This window comes from Chroicocephalus ridibundus, chromosome 2 (assembly GCF_963924245.1).
Source record: "Chroicocephalus ridibundus chromosome 2, bChrRid1.1, whole genome shotgun sequence".
Classification (NCBI taxonomy): domain Eukaryota; kingdom Metazoa; phylum Chordata; class Aves; order Charadriiformes; family Laridae; genus Chroicocephalus; species Chroicocephalus ridibundus.
Window position 1 is genome coordinate 98,321,635 of NC_086285.1, and position 23,207 is coordinate 98,344,841.

The 23,207-nt window shown below is 36.6% G+C and overlaps 1 protein-coding gene across 3 annotated transcripts in view; it reads right to left on the reverse strand.

The window, feature by feature from the left end:
* Positions 1-23,207, reverse strand: part of PTPN3 (protein tyrosine phosphatase non-receptor type 3) — a 138,150-nt gene that overhangs the window by 27,731 nt on the left and 87,212 nt on the right. For all 3 annotated transcript variants that reach the window (XM_063326278.1, XM_063326277.1, XM_063326279.1), the window contains 6 exons: positions 13,232-13,255; positions 11,006-11,204; positions 10,004-10,081; positions 8,953-9,009; positions 4,123-4,279; positions 2,209-2,375 (listed from right to left, as the gene is read on the reverse strand). In XM_063326278.1, the coding sequence (XP_063182348.1) occupies positions 2,209-2,375; positions 4,123-4,279; positions 8,953-9,009; positions 10,004-10,081; positions 11,006-11,204; positions 13,232-13,255 (682 nt within the window). The remainder of the gene's footprint in view (positions 1-2,208; positions 2,376-4,122; positions 4,280-8,952; positions 9,010-10,003; positions 10,082-11,005; positions 11,205-13,231; positions 13,256-23,207) is intronic.

Sequence of the window (23,207 nt, forward strand, 5' to 3'; positions counted from 1 at the left end):
TACAAAACAATACAAGGTACGGAGGGGTGAAAAACATATCAACAACAACATCAAGAAATGCAATTTTTATGTACTAAATATACATGAAAGCAACTTAAAACTGGGTTATTAACATGGCTACGCCGAAGTTTTATATACTTCACTGAACATTTACCAGAGAGCTCATTATAACTTACATGTTTAATGAACATTTAGAGTATGGTTCAACACATACAATGGAACATTTAGAATATGGTTCCACACATAAAATGGAATGAAAAAAATAGGAGGCTAAAATCCTCTAAGTTGGTTGAGAGAAAAGGAACAATACACAAAAAGCTTATTCTGCCGTAGGTTACTGAACCCTAAGACTTGGTGTCACAGCTCACCATGTTTTTCAACTTGAACACCATAAACAAGCCACATGAGAAGAGAACTTGACAATATATGTAACAACCAAACAGGTTCTATCAGTTATAACTCAAGTTCCATTTTTACTAGAGCCAAGTTGTGATTTCTACTTTTTTTTGCGGAGCCAGGAAAGAATAATTCAATATTAAGTAACAATTCTGGAGCTTCATTATTGTTGCCTGGCAAAAAGTCATTTGCCATTGACAGACTTCTTATAATTCTGCCGAAGTGGAGGAAGATATTTTGGAAAAACTTGATTATTCATAGTTTACTGGCTAATTATTTACTGTTTTAGTAATGTGAATGGAGGGTTTGAGAGCCACCAAAGCTGATGAGGTGACACTGCAGTTATCTCTTAACATGAGATCACTACACAATGAACTCAAACAAAGCTGTCCCCTAGTTTATTAGATTTCAGAAAGGTTTTGTGCTTTTTTGGTAACATCAGTACTATCATTCTATAAATGCTGTCAGGAGGAGTCATAAAAGATCAAATATCCTATAAAGATTATTACAGGTTGTGCACAAATTTAGTCAGCAACTTTGATGATTAACAAAGCATTGAAAGGTTAGTTCATATCTTTTGAGTTACTGTTTCAATGGCCAACAGACTCATTACTATTGCTGCATCGCAACCAGTGCTGTGGATTTTGGAAAGCAGCTATGAACCTTAGTCTACAATTCATTAAAAAAAAAGGGGAATCTTAACTCTCAGAAACGTTGGAAACAAAGCAAACCTCATAAAAAGTAGTGGTTATGCAATAAGCAATACCACAACTCTTCAGCCACCACCGTTAAATCTTACGGCATTTGAAAAACCAGGAAAGGAAAAATATCAAAATGGGGAAAAATCGTATTGCTGTTCTACAGTTTTCAGCATCAGAAAGGGTTACTCCAGAACTCAATGTGAAATTTGAAAGTCATAATAACCAGGGTTTCTCCACAGTTACTACAAATATTTAGATCCATAAAAGCAAAACAAACACAAACATGCATACACTGTACTACTCCCTTGCCACTTGAGAAGCAGATAAATTATTTTTGGGAATTTCTTACACTAACACTGAAGGAACTAATTTAATAAACTATAAAAACATTTTATTAGTCAGTTTTCTATGACATTTCTTGCTAACACACTGAAGAACATGACAAACATTAATTCATTAATCTACACAGCAATTTTCTAAGTTTCATCCTGTATACAGGGGAATCTCACCTATGAGGTAATCTGCCCAAGAAGTAACCATCAATGTTTTAGATCAGCAGGGAGAAACACCACAGAACTGGACATTACAAATGTCCTGGAAATGGAAATAAACACTCCAACACTTTCAAATCAACCTCTAAGAGCAGATAATGACAAATCGTCAAGTTGCTCCTGCTATTCTGTGAAAGAAGGCCGCAAGAGAGAACCTGAAACCCTAACTTAAGGTATAAAAGATGTTTTAGAAGTGTCACCGAGTGACACATAAAAAGAAACAAAGTACAAGACTGACCTCTGTCAAAACCTCACTATTCTACACAACAAAATAATTAAGAAGAAAATATTAATTTAGTGAGCTTTGGGTACTTAAGCTAAAAACATATTCATTAAAACACATTTTTCTCACCAGATGATGTTTTATGCAAGACCGACAACTAATTCTTCCCTATAATAAGTAGTGAAGGGTAAAACTGCTGGGCAAGTCATATTCTTGCTCTCTTGAGATAAGACTGAATGGAAGCAATGCGATTTCCAGTTAATTAAGCTCTTATAGTACTTGCTGGTCACAGCTATTGGTCTATACTAATGGCATTTGAGAGCTGAGTGTTACCTACCTCAAACTGAATAAGGACTGACCCACTTTCCAGCCCTTTCCTTAGCTGCTCCATAGACTCCTCCAGTGTATCACCACCATAATCAGAACAGATAGGAAGAAGAGATTCTGGGAGATTGTGGGAATCAGCTTCGTCTTCTGATTTAGGCTCCACAAACTGTTTAACCACTGAAAGATGTATTGAAAATTAAAATTGGTTACATACAGTATTAATGTGTTTTCAACACATATTAAAATTTACCAGCTTGCAAGAACAACAAAGCCTGCAAAGACAGGGCCTCAGGAAAGCAAACAGCAATACATTTAACTGCATTTCTTTATATACTATATTACTGTGGAAACTACTAAGACTAAAATGTCCTTACGACCTTTCAGAAAACGTAACTCCTCAAGGTGCCTATCTATGAAAGCAAAGATCTTGACTTCGAAGCCCAAAGTGTTTTCCTGCAACTTTGTCCTACAGAATGGACATCCACCATGGTAAAATACAAATGAGCATTGCCTAAAATAAGTTTAGACCATGATTAATGGAATATCTCTGTAAGAAGTTTACATAAGTTTGGACCCTCAACAGCGAAATGAACACAAACATACTCACATTGTACCATTGCCATTCACCTTGCCATTAGAGGAGCAACTGAATTACCTTTTGCAATTTCTTATGCTAACGTTGAAGGCACTAACTCAATAAACTACAAAAAAAAATTATTAGTCAGTCTTCTATGACATTGTTTGCTAACATGTTGACAAACACGACAGACATTAATGAATTAATCTACACAGCAGTTCTGTCTCTATAACTGCTATTGTATCACCAAGCGTGTTCACCAGTGGTTATTCTCTGCAGTCATCAGAATGGCCAAACTTCAGAAAATGGGGACCTGTTCATACTCATGCCTATATAAATGACTGGCATGGGGCCACTGGTTATCTTTAGCTAAGAGCAGACTTCTCTTATCTGCAAGTAGGAAGGGGATTGGAAAAGTTAAGGGAAGACTAAATGCTGCATTATAGTCCTTTCTGCTGGCTCTATAATAGGTGCAGGACTGTTTAGGGAAAACAAGACCAAGAGCACATCTGTATTCCTAGAAACACAAAAAATTTTAAATAAAGCAAATGCTACAGAAGTACGTATCATTTAGGCAGTTTTATTCCCTCCTGTTTCCCAGTGATGCACAATCCCTTCAGATTTTTCAGTTTTAATGTAATCAGAAACTCTGTGCAAAGCCCTTCCATAATCGTGTGCGTTAAGACCTTATCAGAGCTCTTAAGGAAAGCAAATAATAAACTAGAAGCTCTTGGGATCTGCATGTATTTAAATATGGAGCAAGCAAAACTGAGCTGGATGGGTTCCCCAAATTTTAAATATACAGGCTTAAGACCCTGCATATTTCAGAGATTGTCTTCTGTTTGCTGGCAGCAGCTGAGCAAGTAGTCAACACGGGTTAAGCTCAGTATTGTCACAAAATGTCTACTCTAAGAATGAAAAGAAAAGAAAAAAACCAAACCGAAACCCAAAAGAAGTTTACTTGACTTCTTTCATTGTATAATTGTGCTGAGGAACCACCCATGGGTATTTGCAAACCCGCAACTGGGGATTTGTGAAATTATGCTATATTTACAAAAAACCCAAACAAACAAAAAACACTTTTTCAAGGGACTATATGTTCTTATAGATTTTTAGACTTAAAAATTAAGAAATTCTAACTCAATGTATTCTTTGTTGCAGTGGTAAGAACTTACATAGTTAAAACTATTTGTACGACTAGTTCAAATGCAGGGAGATCTACTTTTTAGCACAGACCTATTCCCAGTGCACTGAGAACACATTTATGTAAACAGAAGAGGGTATAACACCAAGCATAAGAGCAACAGTCTCAAAAACATTAGAAGTGAATAAAATTAGCCCAGTTACCTTTCCGTCTGACCAAAAGTGCAAGCTCTCTTGTGTGAGATTCTCTGCTGGCTTTTATGAACATGACCACCTGGTCATGCGTGTGCTCTGAGATATCTCGGCCATTAATTAATACTATCTGATCACCTTCATTCAGTTTTGGAATGCATTTATCAGCCTGTTTCAAGACCAAAGAAACACATTAATGTCATTGCATCCAGTCATATAAGCAGGAATACATCAGGATATTAAGTTCATCACGTAAGCAAAGACTTCAGAGTTCTCCTGACAAGGTTCCATCTTCTGTATCAGAAGTTCTATCAGAAGGTTCAGATCTAAAGCTGTCTTTCTTGCTTCAAAGCCCCTCAATGAAGATGAGAAACAGTTCAAACAGCATATTGATAGCCATAAAAAGAATTCGTATTTATCAAACAGCCATCATCAGATTGGTCTTAAAAATCAGATTTCAGACTCCAAGCCTCAACAAACACTGGTTATAGCCATTTGCAAATGAATTTCTGGAAAAAGTGTTTTGGGCACATGAGATAACGCCCTTCAGTTTTTATGCACTGAATACTGAGAAGTCCAAACATTACTTCGATGAATGTAATTTAAATAACATGACATTCCCCAGGCATGCATTTTTTAAAATTTAAAGAAATCCATAGACATTTCATATTTTTGTTATTTATCACATTCTTGTTTGGTGGATATGAAACAATATCTACAAATAGAGAACATTCTTCCTCACTTCATTCACTGAAAGTTTTAATAGGAAGGTGTGGGTAAGTATTCAACCTACGATGCTCAAGTACCCTGTATTTGTGACAAATTCTTTCTACCTGTGCTGCAGAGAACACTACAACAAAGTTTTCCCCATCACACATGAAAACTTGTGTTATGTCTTGTCTTGGACACAACAATTTAGATTGTTTGGCTTTTTTCTGTCACACCTCTTGTTCTAAGTCCAGTGCAAAGCAATTCAAACTATGACCAGTGTATGAAGATGATGCTACAAAGATGATTAAGGGAGGAGAGCTGAGAGTGTTTAGCATAGAAAGAGAAGGGTCAGGGTGGGATCTTGTCGACGTATATCAATACTTTAAGGGAAGATGCAGCCAGGCTCTCTTCGGTGGCACCCGGTGACAGGACAAAGAGGCAATGGGTACAAACTAAAACAGGAGGCTCCACGTGAACATCAGGAAGTGCTTTTTTACTCTGAGGGTGACTGAGCTCTGGAGCAGGCTGCCCAGAGACATAGTGGAGTCTCCCACCTTGGAGTATTCAAAAGCCATCTGGACATGGTCCTGGGCAACTTGCTCTAGGTGACCCTTGAGGAGAGGGGGTTGGACAAGATTACCCTCCAGGTCCCTTTCAGCCTTCTGTGATTCTGTAATATGAATGTGCAGGATTCTACAACTTTTGAGTGTCAAGTAGTGTAACAATTTTACTTTCATTGCTATCCTAATTTTTATTTTGTCTAGGAAATAAACAGCTAAACAAGAGTGACATAATTACATATACACTCCATTTCATTTGTTATATGAGACAGACCTTTACTGTTATTCTCTATTCATAGTTGTTCCCTGCATTTCCTTAATGCCTGTACAGGTTCCCTGAACTTTATTCATCCAATATTATTAGCCCTATCAAAAAGACATCACCAACCCCCAAAATGTGAACAAGATGTTCTAATTGGACCTGATCCTGGTTATGCCTTGCACTGATGGCTCCTAAAGCAAGTTCATCAGTGATGTACTATATTACCTAGTAAAAAGTAGGAGGAGATGGAAAGTAGTAATGAAAGAGCCAACAAGAAAAAAAATGCAGAATAAAAAAAAAGAGGCAAGGATATGAAAAAGAAAATAAATTGGGGTCCACTTGTGTCAGAATAAAATAAAAGGAAAGAAAACTTAAGACATGTATTAGTGCCATGAAACAGATAAAGGAGAAGGGAATAAGAGATGTATGCAAGAGGAAAAAATCCCAAGCAGAAAAGCTGCTTAAAAATTTTAAAATTGAATAGTTTCCCACAACTTTTTCCAAAGAAATAAGGAAAGAAAATAATGAAGAATAGGGAAGATTGACAATGATTAATAAAAAAGGCAAATGTAAACAGAAGAAGAATGTTAAGTAGGAACAGCCATGGTGTTCTTTAACACTGATTTAAGTAGGTATTCACAGCTCTCCAAAAGACTCCCTTGCCACATATTCTACAATTTACGAAGGCAAGACTGAAGAATGCAACTATGAATGATTGATTTAATCACTCTGAAATATTGTTTGAGATAAAAATTATTCTCTCTGAAATATAATTATTTTAAAAGATAAGTGACATAAAGACCATATCAGGTCAGTCTAGCAGAGTCAAAAAGTCAACAAGAACATGGAGGGAATGGTTTCTGATCTCCTATATTTGTCTATAATTTAGATTTCTTGGCTGGTTGCTGGCTATTATTCTTTATTACAGGAGATTAATGTCTTTGCTCAAAGAAACTTTATTAATCATGTGACATGTTAATGCCTCCACTCTCTTACTAGAATCATCTGACTATATAAAATATATCTTGAAGGAGAATTAATTCCTTCTATGTAAGCATAATTTGTAGATTTTTCAGATACTGAGCTTTTCCAGACAATTAATTACGTTAAAGGCTTCCCGTCCCATTGACACATCCAATGTTTCATTTTATGCTAATCACCTTGTTATTGCTCCAAGAAGCATGCATACAATTTTTCAATGAGAAGTTCTGTTAAATAAAACCATGACAACTTCCTTAGCACCTTAGGACATTAATAATGTTTGTGAAAAAAAATCAGTATAGGATTTTAGTTAAAAAAAAAACCCAACAGATGCAATAAACAGTTGTCCTTTAGATATCATGCTGTCCTACAACAATTTTGGCTACTCTGTCCTACAATCTTCCCAGCATACTAGATTACTCCTATACTAGAGGGGGATTTTTAAAAGAACTTTAGGATGTGAAAGGGAAAATACTGCCTTATCTTGGCGAGTAGATTTGCTTCCCCTCCTCCACAAAAAATATGGTACTTTTTGTAGGAAAGTGGGAAAAAGTGACCTACAAACCTGAGAAATAATCTTAGCAAATAATATTACCAAACAGCATCCCTGAGGACAATTTACAAGGTAATAAGTGAATCTAGAGCAAGTTAAAATACTAGGCAAATACAATGAAGGAAAGGAATCATTGAGCTAAAATAACGTAAAAATGCATTCCATTGACTGCTTAACTTGAACTTTCAAGTATCAGCTTAATTTCATTAAACAGTCAAGAACAGGTGAAATTTAGTTTATGGGAAACAATGTAATCAATGTTAATACTGCTATGGTCTAAAAATAAGTCTATTTTCTTCCTCTTGCTGTAACACGATGTGATTTCTATCACACAACTACTGTTGAGTATACCGTATTGGGTAACTTTTTCCAGTTTATTCCCTGACCCTTGATAACTTGCTCGCTTGGTGGCAAGCTTGGTCTCCTACTAAGGCTGGAGATCTAACTGGCCACTTGCATCTATGCCTATGCCACTAACTGGAGACACTTAAATGAAGTCTGTAAGTTAGAAGACTGGTCCTTTTCCAGGCCAAGAGAAAAAAAAAAAATCAAACCAGACCAATACTGATAATTTCCTACTACTCTTTTATTTCAATAATTATTGTAGTTCATAAACGAGTGCTATGCACTGCAAAAGTCAAGCCACAAATCATCTATGTGACAAAAACAACTTCTCAGACAATCTTGTTTGGCTTGATTTACATCATGACACGTAGGTATCAGTCCTGTGACTGTTATCAAATTTCCAAAGAGTCTACAAGACACAGAGTGCATCAGAGTTTTAGGATTAACCCAGCAACATTTCCTATCAAGTTTGCAGTGAAATTATTTTATAAGAGTTGGGAAATACACTTTGGAAGAAGGTGAGTGAAAAAAAATTTGAGACAGAACAGCATATGTCCTCAGAAATATATGCACCAATTATTTATTTAAAAAATTACCAAGATGTTACATTACTATTATTTCACAATTCAGCAGACGAATTCAATGGCTGTACTGATTCTCATGAGTGTTCTACCTAGTCCATAAATATTTCCAACAAGCAAAAAAAATCCATGGCAACATAAGAATAGAGCAAACATATTCTGCACCCTTTGTCCCCTACAAGTACTTTCCCGTCCTACAAATATTTTTAGCCCGAAGGATTTCCTCAGCCTATTGTCATTTGCCTATTCAGTAACTGCTTGCAGGTTTTTCTCCCAACTATTTGTCCTCTCCTGATCGCCCGCAAAATTATTTTAACTACAGCAGCCTCTGCCAAGGAGTTTCATAGCTCTATCTTATGCATGAAGAACTACTTCACTAAGCATGAAGAATCCGACTTTCACTACCTTAGTTTGATAGCCTGTAGTTCTTCTACTGGAATCCTCTGTGCTCAGTGCTCCTAATCTCGCAGATCTCTACTACATGTCCCTTACACTAGATCTTTTTTCTAGGCTGCAGGGATCCAGACTACTCACTTCTTTAATGAGCACTGTTCCATATCTTCAGTCATTGCTCTTGCCCCTCATCAAACATTTTCCAGTTCAAGACGCACTTTTTGAGATGACAGGGGGAAATAAACATGCCTTCCACTGGTATCTTGTTTGGCTAATGCTTCCACATCTTTTCATCTGTGGTTTAAGAGACTACTGGTCAAATCAATTTCTAAAGAGAATAGCTCAGCTGCTCTCTCATACTGCTTATGGGTTTCTCAGTTCCTATGTGTATGGACCTGTGGGACTGGTGGAGGGAGTAATAAAGGGAGGGATTAAAAGTCTTAAGAATTTACTTACAGGTGATCCTGGAGTTATTCTTGATACCACTAATGGCATTTTTTGATCCACACCACCCTAGAGGAATGGCAAGTAATAACAATCATAAGTATATCACTATAATAAGGATAAGCAGTATTTAAAACAAGTAATCACTTATTTTTGGTTTTATATGAACTTTATGCTCTGCCATTACAGGCAGGGGTAGTAAGACTGAATTTTCATCAGTAAATGGGGGGGGAGGGCGTGGTGTTTTTAATGTTTTTAATGGACTGATTTCCAGTAAACTAGACTCAGTCTTTGCTTGGCCATATATTTTAATAGGCAATAAACAGATCAAATGCAGCTTTTATTATAACCCTACCCTTCAAGCAAGCCTAATTCAGTACTTGAACCTGCAAGGTGGACAGTGTTCTTGGATGTTGTGATGAACCTGCAAGGGATCGGGTAGGATCAAAGCTCCAGACAACTGTATCCCTTATTCTCTTTACATGATGTTCTATCACTGCCCCGCCAATAAATGCCCAAGATCAAACTCCGCCCTGATTTTGATACTATGGCTACTTTACACTACTCTATCTGCTTAAATGGAATTTCAGTGAGGGAATGTAAAAAATTTACAATCGTCAATTACCAACAGTAATTTCCATTTTCTTCATAAATTAATTTTCACCTTTCCAATATTATTTTTAATAGATATATTCATTTGGATAGTACAAACTATTTAACTTGTTTTATAATACAGAGGTCCAATGTATAAACGTTGATGTCTTAAATTAGACTTCCAAGTTCATATTTAAGCAGCCAAACAGGCAATCTGCTTTGGAAATGTGGCATGTCCATAGCGTATGCAACTAAAAGCCACAGAACTAACAGAGGCTTATTTCTGTAAATGTTGTTTTAGCATTTAAGGATTAGGCTGCCACTTATAAAAACTCTCAGTCCATAAGAAATGCCTGTAGAATATACTGCTTTCTCCAAAACATTGCATTAAAAATGAAAAATAATCACAGAGTCAAAGCATAGCATCTCTACAAAGCATTTAAAAATAACTAAAACATTACTGTTTTACCTTTAGATTAAATCCAAACTTCCCGTCTTCATCTGGTATGATACGCACCAAAAGTAAATCTCCCTCAATTAGGTCATTCTGCAACACAAAAAACCAAACCAAAACTTTTCCAATTTTTAAAGGAAAATAGCAGCAAATTAGAAAATAGTGCATCCAAATTTAGATGTGCTGACCAAGAATACTCTATGTAAATCCATATTTAAAATAGGAAGAAGCTAATGTTACAGAATATACTCACGATTGTAACCTTTTAGATTTGAAAATAGCAACACACATAACAGCGAATATGTTCTCTGCTTGCTGTGTCCTAACACTGTTACTCTCATCTTAGCTTTCTCAATTGATAGCTCCTCTTAAAATTTTCGATGTCTTGTCTTTACTAAAGGAGACTTAGAAGGAAAAAACATTAGGCACTACACATTTGAACCAATTCTGCTTTAAGGACTATGAAGTTACTACTTCTTCCCCAGTTTTTCTCCTGTAAATGAGGGCATTGGTATCTTTGCAAGCGATCCACCAGTCAGAAGGATTAAAGTTGGCAGCAGCTACTGGACAGGCAGGTTTGGAGGCTGTTTGGCACCACTCTGGAACAGGCTGGAAAAAGGGGAGGAATGATCCACTACCATAGCGCCAGCTGGGAGGAGCTACTCTAGCCAGCACAGAATTGTGCCTGCTATTAAGACGTACAGTAGCTTGAGTTATCTGATCTTTCCTTGGAGGAATAAGATTTAATCAGTTAAGTATTCCCATTCCACGAGGAACTTCCCCTGGTGATGCTTGTGGAAACCTGGACACTATGGAAATCAATGTCGTTGACAGGCTTGCCTATCATACTGTACACAATCTTGGATAAGCCTGAATAGTAAAGCAAGATTTATTGTTATTACTGCATAAAATACGCTCATCATGGAACATAACCACACTTTTTGTTGGTTGTTAATCTACAGTTCAAAGCTACATTTAGTACTAGTTTTGACTTTAAAAGAAGGAAATCAGACATACCTTATCACAGTAGTACTGACAGGAATCTTCTGTCGAGTTACTTTTTGTAATATTGTCATATGTTTCTAAGAACTGTTTATCGACCCCTTCCAACGCGTAAGAGCCAGAAATGTTACCAACTCCATTGGGAGACTGAGCCAAGGCTTTAGGTGAGGTACGGGTCAGAGAACTCCGTGTTGGACTGTTTCCCAATACATTCCTTCATTTAAAAAACAAAAATAAATATTACAAAGGTATTGTTATCCAGATTTTTAAATTAAATAGCAAAACATCCAAACGTACGGCCCAGTTAACAGCAAGCAAACTTTGTACTTTAGATTTAAAACCACTTCTTGAGGTGCAGGGTAACAGGATTGGGAGTATGATCTAAACCTATAATTTGATCAGCAAACATCCAGAAGAATGGACAAAACAAGAGTAGCAAAATCATAGTATTTGGATGTATCCATGAAATGCACTGTTGCTGTGGTACAGGAAATCACAGTAACAGGAAGAGAGATGAATCCCAGGGAAAAGGCGCTTCAGTTGCCAATCCTACTCATGAAAACCTTCTGCCATGATTCCACTCTCATTCTTGCAAAGCACTTTTCATTCCTCCCTCTCATGACTGCCATCTCAATTTTATCCCTCCGCAAGAAGGTGCTTTGCGGAAAAGTCACAGCAAATTGTCAGAGAAATAGTGACAATGAAAGGTTTAATGACAGTTAATATATTCTGTCATCCAGTCAGCTATAACCATGAAGGACCCAGAATTAAATGGGGGTGCAGACCTGGCTAAGTCAGTCAAGAATTTTAAAATTCAAGGATAACATAAATGGGTGAGTAAACAAACACCTAAATTCTTAGAATTGGCGAAATTGCCTGGTCATGCTCCAGGACAATTCAAACATTCATTTCGTTACATGCCCTCTTCTGAAGAAGATGAAGTGCAGACCTCTGTCTAATACAACTAAACCCCTTCTTTAATTAGATCAAACTCACAGATACCGTACGCATGAACAGATCTGTCTTTATAAACACTACATCGCACTTTGAAAACCTCTGTGCTGGGGAAACCCCAGGTGTAGCTCAGACAGTGTTTCATATCACTAACCGTGTTGCGTATGGCAAAAACTGAGTCCTAGCTACTTGTATTACCCAACTGCAGACAGACCTTGCGCTTACATGACAGATCATCATGCTCAGTGGCAGTACCTCTTGCAAGAATACTCTGCGCTGCTACTGACAACCCAGCACTGCAACGAAGCATATTTGATCCTTGGAAGTACACCTGCTGTTAGTTGTTTATGGCAGTTTATCCCTAAAAGCAACATCAAATTCTCACAGGGTTAAAGTAGCAGAAGTATATGTAAGTAAACCCTGGCACCGAAATTTGTAAATTCAAACATTCATCTCTGCCCTGGTACTAGTCTAGCTAGGTATGTGAGCTTTTCTGAACCGTTTCCAGCAGCAACTGCTAGCTGTCAAAAAAGAAGTAATACTACACTATAGAGGAACGTAGCTTAGGCTTTTAATGTACAGGACTCGCATTGCAGCCAACTTTAATAATGCAAACACTTATTTCTCGGCTTATAGAAATCTGACTGCAACAAACACAAACATTCTGAAAGATGCCATCAAGGAAACTTATTCTTGCCGTAATATTTCTGATGTCGTTTTTATCTGATAGCTTCCAGGACGCGTCATGATGCCTGTGAGGTCAATGGTAAGCAAGTAGGAACACTGTATGTAAATATATCCTAAGAGTTTTTTCAGAACATTGCAATGTTCTGAAAAAACAAAACAAACAAAAAACCCAACAGCAGACATTTCACTTACAAGTTGAGATTAGAGATCATAATGATTTTTCAGTGTAGAAAAAAATAACAGTATCAGAAAAATATGACAATTTTTTTCAGTTAATGCTTTCTGACACTACATAAAGAGTTACCAGATAAAACTGCCAGTGGATTTTTGCATCATTAGTCTTTTACATCAGTTTTTAACCAACTTTTTTGTTAATAGTGACTAGGGGCGTATTAGGACTTAAGAATTTCCACATCCTGGTCGAAAAAAAATATTTTTTTTCCCCCCCACAAATCTTTACAATCTTCATTGGTTTATATGTTTATTTGTGTCTTCTAACCATACAATACCAATACTTTGAAAAATCAGTTCAAGTTATGTATTTTATTATATATCTTAAAGCTAGAGATGCCATAGTAGAAAAGTTCAAAGAAAACTCACTTTGGCGATTCTTGTTCAGACGACCTGTTAAAAAAACAAAACAAAACAGTAAATGAACATAAGTTAAGTCTTGAGGAAAACAATAACTGAACTCTAATGAAAAAAAAATAAAAACGCCTGCACAAAAGCCAAAAGGTGTGCTCACAGTAAATTAAAGAATACTTAATCCCGTGCTGAAAGTCTGAATCAGACAATTATGAAATATATGACACACTCGACAAAAATCCCAGGACGGCTTTAACCACTCACTTCCACTTTGGGCACAAGCCCAACTACAGGCAACACACATCTGCTACTGCAACTTGAACTATGTTGGAGTTTACAGAGGCAATTTAGTATGACACACTACATCATTTAAGAAACTTTTAAGTGTAGATCACGATGACTACAGATGTCACTGACTGTGTTTTCTAAAACTCAAACGTGGTAAAATCTTTATGTATAGGTAACAAAAAATGAGCATAGGCTGCTTCAGAAACATGAATTTTCTTACACATTCTCGTAATGCAAGAGCAGAACAGATGTAGGCAGAAAACTTTAAGACAAAGCATAACTAAAGCAGAAGTGGTTACACAGATGAGGACAATCTAGCATGGAAAAGAAATCAAAATTTGCACTACATAGCATTTTCCAAGGCATTCAATTAACTTCATCAGAAGTCACCTGAAGTAGCGAGCTAAACAATATTACATCAATTAAAACAATAGGTGTGACACTAAGATAAATTTTAAAGTAAAGGTTACCAAAAGGGTACTTGCAAAGCAAAGTAAATTTAAGGCAGATGGGATAGCTTTACAAATTTGATTAAGTAATAACCAAAAAACCTGGAGCGATATAAGTCCATGCTGGAAAAATACAAACACAAGTAGTCTGGTTTGAATGCAGAATTGTTGAATTGTCAAGTTGTAGGAGGGAATTCACAGTATACAGTTAAAATTCCAACTGTTGTTCCCTAAAAACCCCTCAATACTAAGAATTATGTACTATGTTTCATCAAAACTACAGTAAAAATAGCAGCAGTATTAGTCTAGTTAAGTTACATGTATTCTACAATATGAAGAAATTCTTCCTTGAGAGGCGGGGATGGTAAAGCTTGATTCCCTACAAATTTGTGGAGGTTTGGGTTATGTATACTTTAATTATTATTTTTTTTAAAGCACTACACTTCTTCCTTTTTTACTGCAGTCATGCCCCCCTTCTGATTCCACTGACATCCATCACCCCCGCTCTCCCACAAATACCTCTATTTCTCCTTGTTTGCAATCCCCATAGTACCCCCAGCAGTGCACAGCAGATCCTTTGGGAACGTCCATTGAACCTGTACTGTAATTGCTCAGTGAGAGGACAAGATCAGTTTAAGGTTTTCTTTTCTGCCTAGTCACTGACTTTCACTAATCTTGTAGAAAATTTTGTACCTTTGAAAACTCGATGCCTACATTAGATTTGACTGCAATCGTCCAGACATTCTAAAGTGGGAACAGAGGCAGACAGGCAGTGCAATGACATAAGCCTTATTTCCTTAGGAAGTCATGCTAAAAATAAAGAAACATTGGATTTATTTTCATTTAAGCTAATTGATTTCCTTCTGAGGCAAAGCACAATGAAACTGTACATCTTTTCTATGTTTTGCCACAGCAGAGCTACAGCTCTATTACTGAATTCAATGTATAATTCACATTGCCATAAGTTAACCCCTTCCAAAAGCCTTCCCCAAAAATTTACAATCTGTAAAACTGTGATGCAAACAGACACAATATCCCTATCTTAATATATCTCCCCTTCCCCCCCCCCCCCCCCCCCCCGAGTAGAGTGAGGTTATTTGAGAAAGAAAACAACTTGATCTTCCATTCATATACCGTGTATACACATAGAGCAAATTTTTCATCATCTCGCCAATACATTCAGAGACTTAGATGTGGGATATAAATTCTTAGTAATGTTTGCTGAAGGTTTATCTGTTGGATTATTGCACTTTAATTCAACCATACCAGCTCTGAAAGAGTTACTGAATCACTCTGTAACCTTTTAAAGTGAAAAAAGGTAACCAAAAATTTGACCTAGGAAGCGAACAAATTCAGTGCTTAAAAGAATTCATCAGGGACAATGCAGCTGTGTCTTCCTAAAGTCTTTAGTAGCTCAGCACACTAGAGCTGCAGAATTTTGATCTCCGCAACTTAAATAGTATTTCTAACATTTAATTACTCACTGATATGTTAACATGAATAATTAGATGATCTTTTCTGGCTATACATTATTCCACATTTTACTAATGTATCTTCCTCATTTCACAACACAGGACAAGGACCATATTTTAAGTCAATAAAGAAGAACACTCACCAGACCAGCCATTCAACTTTTTCATCAAGAAAGAGCGCCCTTCCTTGCAAGGAGATTAAGCTTTCCATTGATGAAGCTAACAAGCACCACTTTAGAACTCTTCCTTACTCCACAATATATCTAAAATGATGCCATTTCAATCTTTCCTTCACTGTGGATTGCTCTGTTAGTGACAATCTTTATGATAAAACTCTTTGCCCTGAAGAAAAAATAATCTAACTTTCCTCTTCTGTCAGGAGGACAGAAAGAACAGGTCTTAAGGGGAGACCACTCCTCCCCATTTCAGTGTGCCCTACCAGGGAATTCTGCTATTCTGAGAACTGAGGACGATAAACTACAGCAGAGTAAAACCCCAAGAGAAAAGGGACAACTGAAACAATAGAACTGTAGCAACCCCCCTCCCCCCCACTTTAAAAACAACTGAAGGAAACATCTGTAGGTTTATGCCCTTGTGGTGTTCTTCAAGTTCTTAAAGCTTCTTTTATTCTAACACCTGCAGGGCTGGGACGACCAAGTGTGCCAGCACTTCCCTTACCACCTCTTTTCTGAGAGCTCACCATTAAAACTGGGATCATTATTCATCAGCCAAATAAGTAGAAAATATTTAGTCACACTTTTTTTGCTGCCTTTTAGAGAAATTTATATACAGAATGACTTGCACAGTTAATGTTCAGCATTTCTACAAACAAAATGACTGTGTAAGGTCTCCATGTAGATTCTTTGTACTGCATACTTAAGAGTACCATTACAGGAAAAACTTGCAGACTTCATGGTATACACAAGTTTTCCAATGATTTTTCTATAAATTCCAAACATCCACATTTGTAAGCTGCTGCCATCACCCATATAAAAGGAAAATTTGAATTAGTCTGCATTGCCTCTATGGACGATATTCCAGTTTACTGACTTTCCATAAATGTTTCATACATTCTGATACTCTGCAACTGCTTGGCTTGCTGTAAAATTTGTCTTATCACAGATTTGCAATTCAACTTTGAGACTTTCTTTTTTGGATGTGAAATGACTGTTTTTTGAACTGGCAAGGAAAGCATAGTACGTTTTAATAAGGATGTATATTTAAAAAGAAAGGTTTACATGTAAGCAAAGCATATACATGTACTGTTTTCATGTATATTTGAGCAGAAAAGCACAGTAAAACTCATAAAAGCCTATTAGTAGTAGTCTTAAAACCCTAACTTGAAACTAACTGAAATGTTCTGAGATCCACTACCTAGCATTAGAACATCTTCCTTGAGAAAGACTGAAGTACATGAATAAGGGCAACAGACTCTTGTGAAATGCAGTTTATTTTAAGAACAAGGAACTGAACCCATCTACGTATGATTATAAATTAAGGATAAAAAACTTGGTTTAATTTTTTTTTAATTATTTGCAATTTTCTATCAAGAAAGTAGTTACTAGGACTTGGCTGGATACATCTGAAGGGTGCTTTCATCAACTGCACTGCTTTACAAATTTTGTTCACAAAAGGAATTATGTTGTAGTTAAAATAATGATGTGTTCCCATAGTACATTCACCAAATCTCACTATGAGCTACAGTTTATTGTCTATCAAAATGGCAACCTGAAAGAATTGAACAAATGCAGCATACGTTCAGGAAATCTATTTTCAGTGCAGTACCTTCACCAGTTGATGCATCACACTTACACCAGGAGCATATATGCACTTCCAGAAATTCATAGCACAGTGCAAGTGAATTTCCGTTTTGTATACTAGTTCATCATTTCATTTCCTTCCCCTCCAACTCTGGCACTGTACACATTATGCCATCTATATCACCAGCAAAAGATAGTTTTAGAACGTAAGTTAAAGAGGTTTATAGCTCTGCAAGCATGTTTAACTTTAAAAGAAAAGCTTATGTGGGAATATATTGCATTTATAACAAGTAGAATTGTAGACCCAAAGTAATTTAGGTTGAAAGTGATCTTGAGAGATCACCTAAAGTCTTGTTCAAAGAACAGCCAACATCAAAGTTAGATGAGGACGTTCAGGTCCTTGTCATGTTGCATTTCAAGGTTTTCCAAGGATGGAAACACTCTACCTTTCCGTCAATGTGTACGAGGTTTTAACTAATCTCAGTGGGATTTCCCCCCCCCCCCACTGTCTTTTGCGCATTTCCCTTGCTGTAACTTGTGTCCATTGCTTCACCTGTTTTTGCTGTGCGTCTCCGAGAACAGTTGGCTCCATATTCTTGATAACCCTCTTTTGGCAGAGTAAGGCAACAACGCAACCAGGCCCCTCCTCAGTCCTCCCTGTGCCCCCACACTGAGTCTTGTGGTTCTCCTCATACCTCATACTCTCTCTAAATAACTAGCCAGATTTATCTCACGAATCAATGCATGACTTTAGGTATAAGATCTACAATGCCTCATCTGTCAGCAAGTTTTTCTCACTGACTGATACTATACCTCATGACTTAGAAATGTGTTAGGTCACTGAGTCTACTCTGAAAAACTACTAAAACTCTTGTTCCTAGGCAGTCTGATGTTCTAAACCAAACAGACATCTTTGGTTTATTTCATTACAGAGAAACTGAATACAGTTCAAGTAGGGAGACCCTCCACACATTGGTTACTTTTCCAAGCCAATAATCCAGTTATTTTTTCCCTTAAAATAGCGCCTTATATACATAGTTAAACTCATATATTCTTACTAACATATACCCTTCCTACTCAGAAAAGTGTGTTCAAAAATATGAAAAAGGGCATTAATAGGGCAAGCAACAGCTATATTAACACGCCAAACAATTCCACCTATGGTATAAAAACATTTTTAAAAGGCTATTAATAAGCTATTAAACCTGAATTTACAAGGTCAAAAATAAGCTCTGTTCCTCACATAAAGGGGAAATTGGTCCTACACTAGTAACATGAATAAGATTATCTTGAACCGCAAAGAAACCTGCTTGTTTTAGTACCCTTTGCTTCTACTACCTTCTTGTCAGAAGAAACACCACCTTACTTTAATGAGACAACATTCAATTAAGGGGCAAGTGTGGGTGTCGGTCTTCCCACAAAGCCAGATTAAAACCTTAAATTCATGAATAGGGTAAGAGTGGAGGATACTCTTCCCTTTTCATAGAGACTGGCTAAAAGCCACGTACGTTCCCCGCAGGTGGTTTCTTAGAGTTTAAGAGCATTAAACAACACAGTGGCTTTCAGTTTTCATTTTTTGACATTCATTCATTCACTTTCATTTCTCATTTCACTGTTAAGTGTGAACATCTGTATCACACCTCACACACCATAAGATGCTTGAAAAAAGGGAAAGGAACACGTAGGGAAAATTACAGTTCAAAGCTTCTTAAATACTACTCAGTTACATGTCTGTATTTTCATGGCATACCTTGGACCTTGGCATTTTAAGTTCACCAAGTGTTTAAAATGTGTATTATTGAAACATTTAAATCTACAGATTTTTACTTTACAACAAATACTGGAACATAAGGAAACAAGGAAACTCATTTTAGTAATTTCAATTTTCACTTATTTACTTGAAGGTAAAGGGTAAGCTAGTTTCTTTCAATTTTTTTTCTGTTCTTGTAACGGCTCATCAGTGAAGCATCCTACACATTAACTACTGGGTGTGACAAACATTAAGTTACATTCCCTATATATTAGCTACATTTTAAGTTTATTTTTTTTGAAAAAACAAAAGTCAATACCGAGAACCAGAACTTGCACAGGGGATGGACAGTGTAGTCTTTCAAGACAAAAACTGTCATCTGATACAAGATCAAGCATGTCAGAGTACAAGATTCCAAAAGCCTACTGCAAGCCTAAAGCCTATTGCCCCAGTGAAAGCCAAATTAGATTTGAAGGTTACTGCTTAAATTTCTCAACCTGGTCCTGAAACAGTGCCACATACTTCAATATGACTACTTCAATTCTGCTGTGGCCTTTTGCCCTCAAATGACACATTAGTTACAGGTTGCATTAGCGTCACAGAAAGGTGTATCACTAATGATGATTTTTTTCCCTCTACACAAGTGAGGCTTTCCTCATTCCAAATTTGGAAACTCCAGTAGTACCCTTTATCAAGAAAAACTGCAGGTACCATAACAGGCTTAAAAAAGGGAAAATTGTGATCAAAATATTCCCTGCACAAGTCCATCGGCCAGCCTTTAAAAATAACCAGCTGTGGTTTAAACCTGTTACACTGAAAGGGAAACATTTTTCTCAAAGACAAGCTCTTCCAGGAGCTCATCCAGGCTACCTATCAGGATAGCAGATGGTCAGGATGGGTTGATGCCAGGTAGCCCGTTGGTATGACACAACTTTGAAAAAAACCCCACCAAATTAAAGCAGCTTTTCAGCAGAGATAACTTTAGAAATAAAGCCTCATAATATAATTTGTTCTATTTTCTATCTTAAAGGAAAGCCCTAAAGCTCCACATTCATAACTATTGCCTAATGGATATCTCTGTGCTTAAGGACATCTGAAGATAAGGTATGTAACCTCACAGAACAGAGGTTTTCTACCTTGCTTAAAATAAGAAATGTAGTAAGTCAGTAGCAGCAGTGCTTCAATGAAGAAAATGTGAATCTCTGAAGAAAAACATCTTCAGGAAGCTGAAGTCAAGACTAGGGAAAGCCAAATTTAACTGAAAAACAATTATCAAACAAGTACACTTACTATAATGTTTTACCTCAATATTATTCTTGAAAACACTTTAAAAACAAAATAATAGTAGTAGCATGTGCATACATATGTAGACATGGGATAAATATAGTGACAGAGCGAGTACAACATACAGTCAGAAGATTGTATTACCTGTTCTGGACTGGTGAGGCACAGTCATAACAAAAAGTGTGGTCTAACACAGAAAGCAACCTATAAGACTTCAGAAGGCTCAGTGTGGGCTCCACGTCTGTGTGTAGTGTTAATTTTTCGGTGGCAGTAGCAGTCGGATGAGTCGGACAGCAGCAGGGCAACAAAGAGGAGAAAGAACTGACAGGGGAAGCTTTCTCCACAAAGGCTGGGGAGCCCTGGGCTAAACAAAAGTCCTCTTGAAGTCCTCTTCAGCACTGTCTTTGATGACAGGTTTTGTATGCAGCTGTGATTTGAGATGGTTGGCTTAGATAGGCAAACCTATTCATGCCCTGTGAATAAAGCTCTATTTAATATATGTTAATTTGAGATTAGAGCAATTTATTGTCCATAATACATATGTAATAGACAGCTCCAATCTTTTCTGCAGACACTAATCTGAGAGAGAAAGATTGTTTCTTTTCACTTTGTCTGAGCCTCAAATTGTACATGGATGTGAAAGTACCTTAGATAATTTGGGCAGCAGAAGCAGTCTAGCTACACTGACACAAGACTCAAAAGCTTGCCCTGGTTTTCTGTAGTTCATCTATACACGTGGTTTGCTCTATTTTGTAATTTTCTTTTTCCAGTCACAGCCTGTAGGATATACCTTGAATTTCTGCTAGATGGTAGAATGTTCATACAAAATACGTTTTTTAAGACAATCACTGTATTCTTCAGGGAAACAATATAATGAAAGTCAAAATATTCTTGGCCCTTATCTCCAACATGATTATTTAGAAGCATTTAACAGTAAACATAGTTCTAGGTGTTGACAGGTCAACACAGTAGAACACATTTAAAGAAATGGAGGAAGAAATGCTAATAACTGATGTGTTTTATGTCCTCTAAACTAAGAGCTGTTCCACATAGTTTGTTTTCTAAATTGTGTAATGTTTTATAGAAAGAAAATAGAACTTGATTGATTCTCTTAAGTGAATAAACACAGCAAGGAAGAAATCGATTATTAAGAAAATAATTATGCTTGGTATTGCCAGGAGGTAAAACAAGGTGTATAGGAAAATAAGTGCAGGTTTATGTGCTCTGCCAGTGGTGGCTTCTACAGTTCTGATACCCACCAAGGTTCCAAGCATACCTTGGTAGGATTAGGTACACAGTAAGTTGTCTTATGTAAATTTTAACAATATATTTGTCTCAACAAGCGCTATATCACCACAGATCAGTTTGAAGGTAGGTCTATCTTGGACCACTCGTTGTTTTGACAAAAAAGGCGCAAGACATTACACAGGGACTGAAGTGAAACAGGTGAAAACTATCCCCCCCAGCCCTGAAATGCCGATGGCAGCCTCAAAAATAGAGAAGAGCCATATCCGATGCTAACTGCAGCATGTACAGTCTTGAGCTTCAGCCACAGTAAATGAAATTGATATAAACATATGATGTTGACAAAAAACGAGCAGCTGCGTTATTATAATTAAGATTTGAGGTCCCAGGCATAACAACTCAGCAATTAAAAAACAGCATCTTACAGTTGTTTGCTAGTAGCTCTCCAAAAACTTTCCGATTTTTTTTTCACAAAGCTATTAATTAGTTATAATGAGCATTAACTAATACCTCTTTTGATAGTGTCAGCTGGCAGGCTAGGCAGTATAAAAAAAAAAAAAGGGCCTTTACAGACAACATATGTTATCAGGACTATGAGAAGCTGCTCTTCACTCTCCTCTAAGGAAAAAGAAAACCAGATTTACAATTTCAATATTTTTCCATGAAATGTTAATCTCATATTTTGTTAATGTCAAATGTACTAAAGATCAGCATGGCAAAAATGAGTAAGTTGGTTTTATCAGTATTCTTCAAGGTGAGTTATAGTTAATATCTAAGTATTCCTGAAGTGTGGCAAAAGTCCAGGACAAGTGTTTGTCCATATTTAATACTGAAGATATGCAAGTTAAACTTCCATTTTAGCTAATTTTTTAGATTTAGCTAATAGTGTTAGATTCCCTCTTCAAATAAAGCACTCAGGGGGAAAAAAGATTTGACTACACATATATACATTTAATTTTACTTTACGTCTTTCAACAGGGGGACTGAGGTAAGTAATGACTACTCTAAGAATATAAAAGAAGAAAAATTGGAATGTGGACTAACATGAACTGCTGAAAACTCCAGCATAGAGAAGAAACATGTTTTTGGTTTGGATGGTTACTGTATATTTTACCTTAATTGTTAAAAAGGAAAGTATTAATGACCATTTTACTTCACAAAAGTAACAGTACAAGAAGGATAATTCATTCCATGCATTACATTCATCTTTGAAAACACACACTTGAAATTTAAATTAATCACATTTATGCAGGCATTTTTTCAGTTATCTGCAGAGTATCAAATATTATAAACATACCCAGGAAACCAAGAATGCATTGGCGATAAGACATATAGGAAGTTTGGTTTATACGAGGTAATAACAGTAATCTCCTCCACAGTGAGTGATATTACTCAGATACAGCATAGTCATATAGTGCTCAGAAAATAGATGAACTGAATTGAATGAATTGAAAATTTTCAAATTTAGAACATCCTATTTTCAGTGTTTGAGAAACAGCACAAAAGCAAGCTTTCCCACTCCATTCTCAGTAGGCATCAGAAGATGAAACAGGAAGGAAAGGAAAAAAGTCCAGGGGAAGAAAAGAAAAAGGAAAATACAAGAAAAAAACTCAATATACTAAACTGTCAGGACACAACCCGTCAGTCAACACAACACAGCATGGTAATTTAGTTTTCTGTCTACAGCTTCTACCCTCATTATCTCCTTTTATGATTTGCCTCATTATTTTTACTGATAAAATA